The 13777-nt window shown below is 37.3% G+C and overlaps 1 protein-coding gene across 1 annotated transcript in view; it reads left to right on the top strand.

Moving 5' to 3' along the window:
* Positions 1–1745: 1745 nt before the first annotated feature.
* Positions 1746–13777, top strand: part of LOC149926421 (ATP-binding cassette sub-family C member 1-like) — a 16351-nt gene continuing 4319 nt past the window's right edge. The window contains exons 1-5 of the mRNA XM_090157695.1: positions 1746–1829; positions 2735–2911; positions 4924–5037; positions 5294–5431; positions 10057–10194. Of these exons, the coding sequence (XP_090013821.1) occupies positions 1794–1829; positions 2735–2911; positions 4924–5037; positions 5294–5431; positions 10057–10194 (603 nt within the window). The 5' untranslated portion in view covers positions 1746–1793. The remainder of the gene's footprint in view (positions 1830–2734; positions 2912–4923; positions 5038–5293; positions 5432–10056; positions 10195–13777) is intronic.

The following is a 13777-nucleotide window of genomic DNA, read 5'->3' as shown; positions in this document are numbered from 1 at the left end:
GAGAGAGAGAAAGGCGAGTTTTTTTGTTATGTTTGCGGGGAAAAGGGTACCCCGGTAATTCTAGCATGGGGAAAAGGGGGAGGGTTGCTCTACTGGGGGTTTAGAAGAGAGAGAGTGGCGAGTTCTTTTTTATGTTTGCGAGGAAAAGGGAACCCCGGTAATTCTGGCATCGGGAAAAGGGGGAGGGGTGCCTTACTGGGGGGTTTAGAAGAGAGAGAGTGGCGAGTTTTTTGTTGTGTTTGCGGGGGAAAGGGAATTCCGGTAATTCTGGCATGGGGAAAAGGGGGAGGGTGCCTTACTGGGGGTTAGAAGAGAGAGAGTGGCGAGTTTTTTCTTATATTTGCGGGGGAAAGGGAACCCCGGTAATTCTGGCATGGGGAAAAGGGGGAGGGGTGCCCTACTGGGGGGTTTGGAAGAGAGAGAAAGGCAAGTTTTTTGTTATTTTTGCGGGGGAAAAGGAACCCCGGTAATTCTGGCATGGGGAAAAGGTTGAGGGGTGCCCTACTGGGGGGTTTAGAAGAGAGAGAGTGGCGAGTGTTTTGTTATGTTTGCGGGGAAAAGGGAACCCCGGTAATTCTGGCATCGGGAAAAGGGGGAGGGGTGCCCTACTGGGGGTTTGGAAAGAGAGAGAAAGGCGAGTTTTTTGTTATTTTTCCGGAGGGAAAAGAAAACCCCGGTAATTCTGGCATGGGGAAAAGGGGCAGGGAGGGCCTTACTGGGGTGGAGTGCCTCGAAACACACAACTAGCTGAGGGCCCACCCGTAGGGCTAGTGACTGTATACGTATCACACTTCCTCTCTTTTGTAAGATTAACTCTGTTTAAATTTATTATCGATCGGTTGTAGATAAAATTTATAATTGATCGGTTTTAAAAAAAATGTTTTTAGATATAATTCTATATTTTTATATAAAGGTGTAGCACAATTTAACTCGCACCTATCCCGAGGGGTTACCTTTGACTGTAATAATGTGAGCACCCGTGCTTTTTAAAGTCTGTACCTTTAACGGTGTTGAGTACGCGTAATCGGTGTGCAGTCTATCTGACCGAGGTTAGACCATCGACTTATCCTCGCGGTGTGAGAAGTCTGTTTTAATCACTAAATAAAGTACGAGTAAAACCAATATCCTCTACTTTGTTAGATAAACACACAGCGCTTTTCCAAGCTCTTCGCAGTTAGGGCAGGTTTTACATTTCGCGTTGAGATTCAGCTGGGACTATCACTCAAGGATTTTGTGGAACAAAATTTTCGGTCAGTACAAAAACAAACCCACAATGGGAATTATGAAATAACAGTAAGCGGCAAAATCTTTCTGGCCATTTTGATGCAAAAACAAAAAAATATTTTTTAATTTTTGAACTTAAAAATGAAAATGATTTACTACGAATGGATTTATTCGCGATTGAAATTATTAGAAATGATTAAATGGATTTAATAGTGATCGAACTATTAGAAATCATTAAATGGATTTAACAGTGATCGGAATTATTAGAAATAATTAAATGGATTAAATCGTGATTGAAATTATTATAAATTATTTTTAAGTCGAAAAGTGATGTTTAAAATGTCTGTCAATTATTTATATTGGATCAAAACTTCTCTGCTTATTTAAAAAATATAAAAATATGGCTGTGACGCAGACGTATGAAAACCCTCTACTTGAACAGATAAACACAGATGTCCTAAGGCATTTTGATTACATAAAAGGGATTTATTTTCGTAACTGGATGCCAAAATTTCGTATCTCTGAGCTGTAGTGCGCCTATGATCGCTATTCATTTTGATTGAATAGAAATGGATTTAGAAGGATTTTGTGAAACAAAATTTTGGGTAAGTTTAAAAGGAAATATTAACAAATCTGTAATAATGAAATTGGAGATGACGACACGCTTATAGCCTATTGCCTATTTATTTTCTATAAGGGATCTTCATAATTTAATATTAACTGTTATTTCGTTAAGAAAAAAATAATTACTGGCAAAAATTGCGGCAAATATTGATTTCTTAACGGCACCAGCTTCGATTTTCTAAAAAAATTGATTTATTTTGAGTCACCTCGATTATCTTAAAATATGTGTCCCTTTAACATCTACGTAGATTACCTCAAATTAATAATTTCCTAGATCTTATTGATAACCACCCCCATAAATAAGGATTAATATATTTTCTTATTAGGCATCAAAAATCAATTATTAAGTTAATTTATCAGTAAATAAAGTAAATATTCTGAATTATTCTAGAAAGCGCAAACGGTTGTAGCGAGAGAAAAAATCAGAATCACATTCAAAATTTAGATATCAGCCTAAAATTCTCAATAAAATTTCGAATGTTTGAAAATCAGCAAATTCCCTGTAACAAATAATATGTCCAAACCCTCGTTAAACTGTTAAGTTTTTTTTTGTTTTGGTGGGGCAAGCTCACCAAAAAATTCAGTTTTTGAACCATCTACCTAATTAAGTTCATATTTAACATTCTTGCCTTCGCTCGTGGTCCTTTTCCAGTTGGTACTAGAATTTTATTTATTTATTTAAATCTTCGATTTTTACAAGAAATAAGGTCATAAAACCATTTGAGTTGCTTTCTATTAGTTTACAGGAGCCTGTTAAAATAAACTATTATAAACGCCATAGTATATCCGTTAAATGTTTATTTTTAAATTTCAAGAGATACATGTTTTAACATGAAGCTATTCTGTCTTTTCTTTAAACGAAACAACCTCAAATTGTGATTGAAAGGACGCCAACCTGACATGGTACACTTCGAACCCTGTCTTCACAGACTGCTTCTCGAACACTGTGTTGGTGTGGATACCGGCCACCTTCATTTGGATGTTTGCGCCCCTTCAAGTAATGCACTTTCGGAGGTCAAAAGGAAGAGACATTCCATTCAACGGTCTTAATATTTCCAAGATAGTAAGTTTGCAAATTTCATAACATCACGTAACAAGTTGGGGCAAGCATAAATTTACCTCTCCTCGTAAGAATTTCCTTCTGATATTTTTTATTTTCAATACAGCGACATGAAAGCCAATGGCTCAGCGATAAACAAATGCGCTTGCTAAAAATATGACCTAGCCTCGATTCCTGGCCACGACCGTATTTTATATTAAAATAATTAATTAATTACCTCTCCGCGGGAACTATGTACAGTAGGAGGGGTTTTACAATCACAGTGTCTGTCTGGGTGTGTGTGTGTGTGTGTCTGTCTGTCTGGCTGCGGAAACGCGTTCGCAGTATCGGAGCGAAGGTTAAGAACCGCGTTCGTAATTTTCAAAATTGTGGAAAAGGTGTTTGCCCAAAACCGTCCTTTTTTCCATGGGTATAGTATGAGTGTACGTGCAATTTGTGAGTCTGTAATGTGACGTATGTTGGGGGGTTTGTGTGTATATTGGTGTGTTAATGCGTGTAGTCTGTGTGTTAATGCGTGTAGTTTTTTTGTTTTATTGCGTCTAGTTTGTGTGTTAATGCTGGTAGTTTGTGTGTTAATGCTTGTAATTTGTGTGTTAATTCGTGTAGTTTCTGTGTAAAGGCTTTTGTATTTCTGCTCTCTGTTTGATACTGAATATTGGCTTTTGGGACGGACCGAGTGCTAAGGGTTACGTTAAAGGTCTTAGCATCCCAATGGCTACATTTCCACCAAATGTTCACAGTAAATGTAAAACTCTATTAACTTTTAATACACGCTTCCGCTTAAGCTGAATTTCTCAGTCTGCGTGCCGCCATTAACAAGCGTATACGGCAGGGCAAGACAACGGTGGACAAAGATGGAGATAATTTATTTTTTTACTCTGATGGTAGCACCATCTATACGCCGGAGGAAATCTCAGAACTGTCAAGATTTATCTCGTCTGCTCGCATATGCGAAAACATTAGTATGCGTGTGGTTTCATAAGTATATGGCTTAGTATGAGATTATTTCAGCAAACAATATAAAAATGTTGCGAGTTTCTGCTTTTACCTTAAGTATTTATAAATATCTTCCTAACATGAGTCACTTAAAAAGATTACTACAAGAACCAAGAAATAAATATTTCTGTGATCTATAATCCGGCCCGTTTTTCTTGATGTACAACGCTACACTATTCATACCACGAAAATTCCTTTACGTCCCCCCACGCACACCCACACCCACCCACACACGCACGCACGCACGCACGGACGGACGGACGCACGCACGCACACACGCACATGAAACAAAATGTAGTCATTTGATGGGTCAATGGATATTAGTGAAAATTGGAACTAATACCCAAGGCAGCACCATAGGCCTAAGTCATCAAGTGACTTTTAAAGCCGTTAATTCATGGGCGGGTCACAATGCGTAGGAGGGTGGTGGCGAGAGACCTTTTTTTCCAAAACCTGGTAACTCGAAAAAAAAAAATTTATAAAATCCCTCTTGGGTTAGTTAATTTAATGTAAAAGATGATTGAAAATTTGTTCAAATTTAAATTAAATATTCAAAATACAGTTAATACATCGGGGTGATTGTGTGTACTCAAACGTCATTGACATCAGTTCTGGTTTATGATTTGGGAAAATCGTAATTTGCAATCACCTTAGATAGCCCATAGGCGTTATTTTATCTATAAATTCCACAAAATTTCCCCCTAGAACCTTATAAATGTTGAAGTAACATGAAATTAGCTTATGTAATTTCTTAGCCTGAAAACTAAACTAAGTAACCTATGCCAGTTATTTTGAGAGATACTGATACAAATATTCTATAAAATTGTTATAAGATTTTATGGCAAAATTTCATTAACTTTTTAATGCAAAAACCATGTAATTCAAAAACCGATTTGTTTTTCAGACGATGATTTATCTATCGGGCAATACAGAATACTGTACCCTCAACAATTACCTTAAGCAAACTAGTCCAATAAAATTCCCATTAGTTATTCAATATTTTTGGATTCCCTGAACAGGTCGTTTCGATCATTCTGGTGGTTATATCAGCTTGCAACATTTGGCATGTCGTTTCTCTTGGAAGTTGTCCTCCAGACGAACTGTCGGCACATATCATCCAAACAGTGACCTTCGCAAGTATTTTTTTTAATCTTACTACCATACAACCATAATGACAATTGACCGAAAGCTTTCTAAACACACAGAGGTAACTAAAATGGGCGTTGGGCGGAAACCTTTACCGTTTTACCAATCACATTGGGTGATTTAATTAAATTACGGAGGGCCCCCCTTTGATGTTTCAGTTTGTTCCTTTTAATGAAATGATCCTCGTAAAATAAGTTTATCTTTCTAGACCCCATGTATCCCTAATCATATTCTTACGAATAGGTTTTATTACTGATGTTAATAATGCTATCTCGTAAATATGGCATTCGATCATCCGGAATTCAATTCACGTTTTGGCTGTTGGCGTCCGTCGCGACAATGCTCAGATTAATCTCACTCATTAAAGATGAACTTATCGAAGTAAGTCACATTAAATAAATAAAATAATTTCGTAGTAATTTTCAGAACTAAGAACTAGTAATTCAGTTAACATGTATTCAAATTCAACTACATGTAGTTAGAAGTTCAAAAACTCACTTTGTCCATTAGTGATTTATTGACAAAAACAATCCTGGTGTAATTACTATACGGCAATTTGCTTGAAAACTTGCGTTGTTTGGTCACACGCAAGAATGTTTTTAGTTGGAATCTTAGGAAATTTGCAGATACCATTTGCATTAGCTGTGGTGATTTCAGTTGATTTGGTAGGAGCTCAGCGGCATTCAAGAATAGAAGTAGTTATTGAGTCTCATGATTTGGACAACCTTAACGAGATCTCTTCTTTGTACTAAAACACCGCTCGTGGTTAAAAGCAAACTATCTTAAAATTAGGATCGTTGTTAGAAACGTTTTCTTAAAGGAGCCGCTGAAATCCACTAGTCCTGCTTCCCAAATCCCAGATATCAACCCTGAGTCTTTTGGTTATAACAAATTTCCTGTTATCATTTGATTTGATTTTGTTTATTCTTGAAAAACATGAATATAAAAGAAACCTTAGTTTAAAGGTTTAAATATCGCGCTTGAAGTTATCATAATAGATGGCAGCATGGTGCTGTTGTAATGTTTGATAACATAACGCTCTTATGTATCAGTGTAACGCATTGTAGTTGCTTTTAAACGAAAAATCTTTATTATATAGATTACTCCCTGCCACACAGCAGGGCCTACACACGAACCACTGTCCAGTCCAAGCTCCCCCAACAGTCTAGTCTTTTCTCCCTCACTCCTCTTCCAATATCTCTCGTCCAAACTTTCTCCCCCAGAAGGCGCCATCTCGAACATAGCACCGTGGTGCCACCTTTTAGTCTTACATCTTATTCTCCCCTTTCATTGACAGTGGCTCGCCCCATCAAAAAAAAAACAACAAAAAAGAAGTTTTAGTAAAGTTCCTAGCTCGCATAAAAAAGAAACAATTTAGTTTCAATACCAAAAAATGAGAATAATTTGTGTTAACATGGAGCTATTACTGTAAGAACCAAGTTCTGGTTTTGCTTTTAAATTTGACAAACAGTAACACGGTTAAAGAAAAAACAAAGACCAAAAATACTAAATTAGACGAATGAAAACCATAACCAGTACGAATGAACAAACGCGGGACTAGGAACAAATTTTGACGAGTTCAGAAAAATGTGTTAGGTTTCACTTATTGCCTGGTACTCCCCATCATCTTGACATAACGGTATGATTCTTGCCAGCTGGTGGGTTACCCGTTGCGCATTAGATAGCAGAACTCGTCTTTCGGAGTGACAACCTTTGGCCAAGATGACCACATTTATCGCAAAGGAGACGCTCTCTTGAGGACTGACAACGTCGCACCTCTTCAGCTCGAGACTAGTTGCTCTGGTGTGGGGATTTCCAAAAATTCATCGTAAGGAAGCTTGCTGCGGCACCAGTGTCGACACAAGCCAATTTTGTAATACCACGCAGTGTTAGATAGATTCCAAAGGACTGTTGGAAATACATGCTCATAATAGCAGGATTCTTGAAAAAAAGGGAGTGGTTCCCTGCTTGATCTAACCCTCTTATTCGTTTCCCTGTGCCTGCTCTTCTTGATTAATCGGGTTTATTCAAGTCGACCCGACCCTCTCTATGGGTTTGATGATAAGTTGACCGACCTGCTCTGCTTATAGATGCGCGATATCTTCCCAATGATTCTTGTGACCCAGCTGTCTGAGGACACATACTTTGGGGATGAACTGTTTGTCCACAATTAAAGCAAGGCTGATTATAAATAGTTTGTTCTATTCCGGTGGACGTTTGTACCGATCCATGCGGTATCCCAAACTCCACTTCCATTTTTAACAGAAATTGTCTCAACTTCCCCATATTGTCACCTTCAAATTAATCAAATGATGGGCGTACATTGGCAAAACGTTTCTCTTTACCACCTCTATTAACTGCCCTTGGGCCATTGGTTGCAGAAGCGACAAATTCTTTTGCTCTAACTTGATGAGAAATTTGGAGACCATTTCACCTGGTTGATGTTTTGTACATTGAATATCATTTCGGATCTGGTCCTCTCTTCCTCTTGTCATAAACCGGTCCGCAAACTATGTCTCAAATAGCTGCCGGGTCCAGTTTAACGGATAATGTTCGAGTTCAAACCCCTCGTACCATACTCTGGCATCTTCAGAGAATATATCTCTGGATATGTTAAGTTAAAAGGAACTACCTATGGACTGCATTGTAAAGGATGATAAAATTGGCGAATAAGTAGATAAGTCCACAATGAATAGGGGTAATAAAGCTAAACCCTAAATAAATTTGAAGAAATTTAAAAACTTACTAATAGCTCGTACCGATAGGTCTTCGAGCAAACAAAAACGCGAAACTCGGACCAAATATCTCTGTATATAGCAGCTATTCCCTCTAAATGTAATTGCATAACGTTGGCATAATTTTTATTTATATTTTATTTTTAATTATAAAGGCTCCAAAGTTAGCAAAGTTAGCGGGGAAAACCGCGTATTGAAAGTTAGCGAGTTTTGCTTTTCGCCCGTATTCTTTTGCGTATTGAAAGTTAGCGGGTTTTGCTGTGCTTTTAAATCTTATTTAGCTTTTCAGTCGGCTAATTAAAGAACAAACTTAAAGTTAGCTCTCCCAAAAGTTATTAGGAAGAATCGTCAGTTTTCTGAAGACGGTTTTATTATGGTGCCGTACTTTTATTACGTACAAATCAAAAAGACCCCGAGCGAAGTCGGGTATTAAAGTTAGTTAACCTTATAAAATATGTTTAATAAAAGAATTACCTTAATTTATTCAAAATAAAATTGCCGGAAAATATCACCGACTGAAACAAATTTAGCAATGGCGGAGAGGTTGTTGTTTTCCAAAAGAAACCCAGGCAGACAATATGGCTACGCTTCTCCTTGGTTTACATTGGTCGAGTAGTCACCACATGCTCCGCACGCTGCGAACGTTAATGAAGGCCCGTGCGCGCTCATTGGGAAGGGGGAGACTTTAGAGAAACGCGATGTCTTGTTTTTTTCCCGCTACTCTCCCGTAAGATGGCTCTCTTCCCTGGCCCAATTTGAATTAGGTAAGGCGGGAAGAGGTGTAAGCTTAAATACTTAAATAAATTATAGTATTGACTATTTAGCGATTGGAGTCCTATTCTTATGAAAATAACATATTTTTAAGAGGAAACTTTAAAACACCACATAATAAAAATCATTTTAAGCAATTTAAATGAAAGCCATTTTAATCCTTAATTGTTGTTTAAAACCTTTCTGGATAAAGGTTTATAGTTTATTTTTTTTAATTTCATAGACATCTGAAGTATCGCGAGCATGATTGTGTCTTAAATATTTTTCGAGTGGTAGTTTTAAAAGTTTTAAATTTTCTGAAATGTGGCATTTTAGTGTTGAGCTAAAACAATTTGACTATAAGTAGAATGCACGAGACTTTTATAGAAAATCTTAACTGTAGATTCTACAAAGTCCGTTACGACTATCAATAGCGAAGTAGCCTGCTGGGGTACTTAAAACCTCCATTGTCCTGTTCCTCTATTAACTTCAGCAAGGTGCATTTGAAGCTGGCTGAATAAATGTTTCTAAACAGTTGTAGCATTCTCTACGCTCCTCTTCCACCTTTACAAGATAACCACCAATTACCGCAATTGTACAGTTTCTTATAGTTGAATTTGGGGAAGAAATATGATGATGTAGTCTTTTTGGTTTGAGTTTATATCACGCAAACTTGAAATATCATATTTGTTAATCACAGTTGGTATTGCAGGAGGTTGAAGACGTTTTTTTTGAGCATGATAGAATAAAATATTCCTTTGCAAAATTTAGGCAACACACCTTAGATTCTCTGTTGGCAGCAAATTCTTTTATGTACTCACTGATATCATCACAGTCTCTTTTATTAAAAATACTGCAAATCCATTTTCTTTGGAACGCTTTGTCTTTAGGTACAATGTGAAAACTAAAAGAGGTTTCATTATTTTCCGTCCGGTTTCTTCTATTTCTCTTGTTTTCACTTTCATTGCAACCAGGTACAATGCGTACCACCGTCGTGAAGCCTTGGCGTAGTAATTATTATATTGCAATTGTACTACCTTTTCACTCCTAAATGAAAAAACAAGTTATACTTTCTCACGTTACAGTAGATCAATTAAAAATTAGATCAAGAAATATTACCTTACCTAATTATTACTGGATGTCTGGGCATCAAATAACGATAAAACGCTAACAGACGACGTAACTTAACTTTCTACAGCAAAAGCCGGGAAAACTAGGATTTCAAATATGTGTGACTTCACGCAGGTCCAAGAAACAGCGCTCGTGATTGACGTAGGCAGCGAAGAAAGTAAATCGTAGAGCCCAGAGCTCCAATTCTTTTGTATCTCAAAATCGTCATTTAGTCCTCATTATTTGACCCTAGTAACTTGTTTTTCCTACACTTATGGGCTTGCAAACCGAACGTTTGATTGGGAATCAACAGGGAAAAAACCAGCCCCATGAGAAGATGGAAAATTGACAGTTCTTTAGTATTTTGTGCCTGAATGATTTCATTTTCAAGAAAACCTTTTATATTTTCAGGGTTGTATAAATGATGGAACAAAGGTCGTGTTGAGCTTCAGTGAATATATTTTCATTGTTTTCATGTTTGTCTTATCATTTAAATCTGACAATAAGCCGTGGCATCATCTGAAACGTGAAGGACATTATTCGGAGGAGGTAAGTTTGATATAGCTGAAGGAAAAAAATTTAAATAGAACGTTTATGGTTCAAATATTTGCAACCGTTTCGACACCTTTATGGTTCTAAGATGAAACTTTTTAAAAGATAAAATATTGAACCATTGAACCCAATTAAAAAATAAATTCAAACGCCCCCACTAAAACTCAAACCAGTTCATTGCAATCTTTAAATAAACTATGAAGAAGTGTGCAATGAAATTACTAGATATAAGTTTTGGTTTTTCATTTACAGTGAGTTTTATTGTCAAGTCGCTTGTACTCTAATTTTTTTAGATATTCAACCTGCTCTAAACTCTTGTCAAAGCAGAGGTACTTTTGTGATAACCTCCATCTTTACAGTCGTTGCTCAACCGCAATTAATCAGACGCCAGTTTCTAGAATCCCACTAGTGTTGCTTATTAATAAATCAGCAATAGGTCTAGAGATGGCGCCACGTTTGTGGTTGTCACGCACCTGGCACAATGACAGGGTGGGATCCGATATTTGGATCATAATCGACCTAAAAAATGATCAAGCCCAGAAATCTATATAATCTATAATCTAAATTATTTCATTCAGTTAGACACTTGAACTCTCACTGGACCAACTAGATAAAAATTGAAATTTTGTGAGAAGAAACGAGCCTTAGATATGATGTTAATTGTTGATTTTATAAAATGTCTTTACGCTTGCCCAACTTGTTGAAATGTTGCCCTGGAATAGTTCAGCCAATGCCTAAGAATGAGTTCATAAACTCTTTAGTGGGAGAAAACGGATCCACAGCTGAAGCGGGGAGGCAACATATCAACAAGATGGCCAAGGTTATTTTATAAAAAGAACTATTGTGACACATACTTCAAGAAAAAAGATACCATATAAAATAGCTATTTTAACACTTTAGGATTATGAGATAAGGTTTTCATTGCTTCAGTTTATATGCCTGGTACTAAATGGTTGTATACTATTGGACCGAATCCCGTTTGACCGAATCCCATTGAACCGAAATGTATTTTCGTTTATAGCCCAACATGCAGGGTTGGCAAGAGCCAGCCAGACTGGATTAAACCACCCTGGTTTAAGCCGGATTTAACCACCATATAAAATCCATAGTTAAAACCACTTTTTTTTTATAAAAAAAATTGAGAAATTAATTAGAAAAATTGACAAAACTTAACCTTCACTTTTTGTCGCGAGTAATGAGAGCTAACATATAAGCAATTGGGGGATCTTAAAATTAATTTTGCCAGTGAAAATACGCTGCCATGTTAGGGTATAAAAGCGGGTAAATAAGTCTGCTATACCTCACAATGTAAAGGTACTGTCACGCGCAAAAACGTAATTTTTAAATCGAGAAATTTGAGCAATGAGGGCTTAATATAAGCAATTTGATAATTTTTTATTAATGTTTTTAACCGGTTTAAACCACCGGTTACAGCCAGATTTAACCATACTGGATTTTTCAATTTTAAAAAAAGCCGGTTTTTTGCCAACCCTGCCAATATGGCGGGATTCAGTTGAATGGGAAATTTAAATCTGGTTCGTTTTCACTTCGGGTAGGTTAGTTCAGGTTGGGTTAGGTTAGGTTAGGTTAGTTCAGGTTGGGTTAGGTTAGGTTAGGTTAGGTTGGGTTAGGTTAGGTTAGGTTAGGTTAGTTCAGGTTGGGTTGGGTTAGGTTAGTTTTAGGTTGGGTTGGGTTAGGTTAGGTTGGGTTGGGTTAGGTTAGATATGGTAGGCAACTATTTCACGTCGGGTCTTATCAAGGTTATTTTCCAAAATTAAACCTGGAAAAAATCAAATTTCAAGGGAAAAAGGTCTAAAAATACACGTCGGTACGAAATAATAAATATTTAAGACATATAGTTTAGTCCAAATTAGATATACTATCGTCACGTAACCTACGATATATAAATATGTATCACTAACGGTATATTGAATGAAAACCGCACAAAACGCGGTTTTCGGTCGATTGGAATTCGGTTGAATGGTACATTCGGACGAATGGGATTTCGGTCCAATGGTCTACAATCGTACTAAATATTTTTTTTGGAATACGGGTTTATCATGTGTAAATGACCCTCGTCATTTGGTGTAGTCCTAAAATAAAAAGAACCGGGGCGCTACCTGGGTTCGGCCAACTTCGATTTCGCGCGTAACCGAATTTGGCTGTACCGGCTGCTATAAATGTAGATCCAACTTCGATTTTTAGTGTGATCGAAGTTGGCCGTACCTAGGTAACGATTTGAAATTGTTCTGGTATTTTTCTGCGGGCAAAATTTATCATAAATTCACACACCCTTTATTCGAGAAAAATGATTTACGAAATAGAAGCAAGGTGCGCCCTGGCAAGTGGAAAAAAAGAGGCAGGGCGCGCCCTGGCAAAAAGGAAAAACCAAGGCGGGGCGGGGCTATGCCTTTGAAAAAAGCACCGGGGCGACGCCCTGCCCCGCCCTGACCCGACTACACCACATCGTCAATCGTTTGAGACCACTCCCATAGCGCTAGCACCAATAGCAAAAACTATATCGGTATATTTATAGATTTTGGGCGCCATTGTACAAAATGGTGGCAAGGAACACAAGGGGAGAGGTATAAACGCTTCTCCACTGGAGAGAGCACGTAAAACTATATAAGAAACCGAAGATAAAAATTATTTATCAATTTGTTCTAGGCTTAGCTAAATTTGAGCGAAAATGACTGTACTATTTACTTCATGTACTGTGGTCACTTGTAAATTCCTAACCACAGCAATCAACTAACAAAAACTTAACGCACTGAAGGTTGTAGCCTCGATGTATTAAAAGCAGAGCCTGGGACATTCGCCAAAATTCTGCACAACCGATAGAAGTGACTAAACGTAGCAACGTTTCGCAATTGCATTGGATGCGTTTCACATCTCTGAATTTCGGGAATCGAAGGCTAGACTTAGATTTTCCTATTACTTCTCTTAAAGGAAAAGTCCAGGTTGGGTAAAACTTGGATCTATTTGAAAGATCATGTTTAAATAAACTCAAAAATATCAGTCGTAAAATTGTATCTTTTTTTAATGACGAGAAATTAATTTTTAATCGAGCCAAATTTACCGCCAAGCGATCTGCCATTTTTTGTTTCGGGGTGACGTTTTAGGACTTTAATCACGCGCTGTTCGCTCTATAACAGGCTTTAACAGCGCTCTGTTCCCCGCACGCGCTTGCTCCACGTGCGGTCTGCGGAGGGACGGCGAAAGAAAATGGCAGCTCGCTTGGCGGTAAATTTCGCTCGTTTAAAAATTAATTTCTCGTCATTAAAAAAGATACAATTTTACGACTGATATTTTTTAGTATATTTAAACATGATCTTTCAAATAGACCCAAGTTTTACTCAACCTGGACTTTTCCTTTAAATATTTGATGAAGCTGTGATTCATAATATCAGGTTATGGTTTGGTTAGATTACGTTTAGAGTAAAGTTAAGTGCGTTAAATCAGGTTACGATAATTATTTTGGCGATTCGTTGAACATTTGCTTTAATCATTACTGCGTGTTGTAAAAGGATGTTTGTCCTATAAAATAAGGAACCGTTGCTACGTTTATTCCCACATCATT

This window comes from Leiobunum rupestre, chromosome 9 (assembly GCF_980474605.1).
Source record: "Leiobunum rupestre chromosome 9, qqLeiRupe1.1.hap1, whole genome shotgun sequence".
In the NCBI taxonomy this organism is placed as follows: Eukaryota; Metazoa; Arthropoda; class Arachnida; order Opiliones; family Sclerosomatidae; genus Leiobunum; species Leiobunum rupestre.
This window is presented reverse-complemented; position numbering and strand designations above follow the sequence as displayed.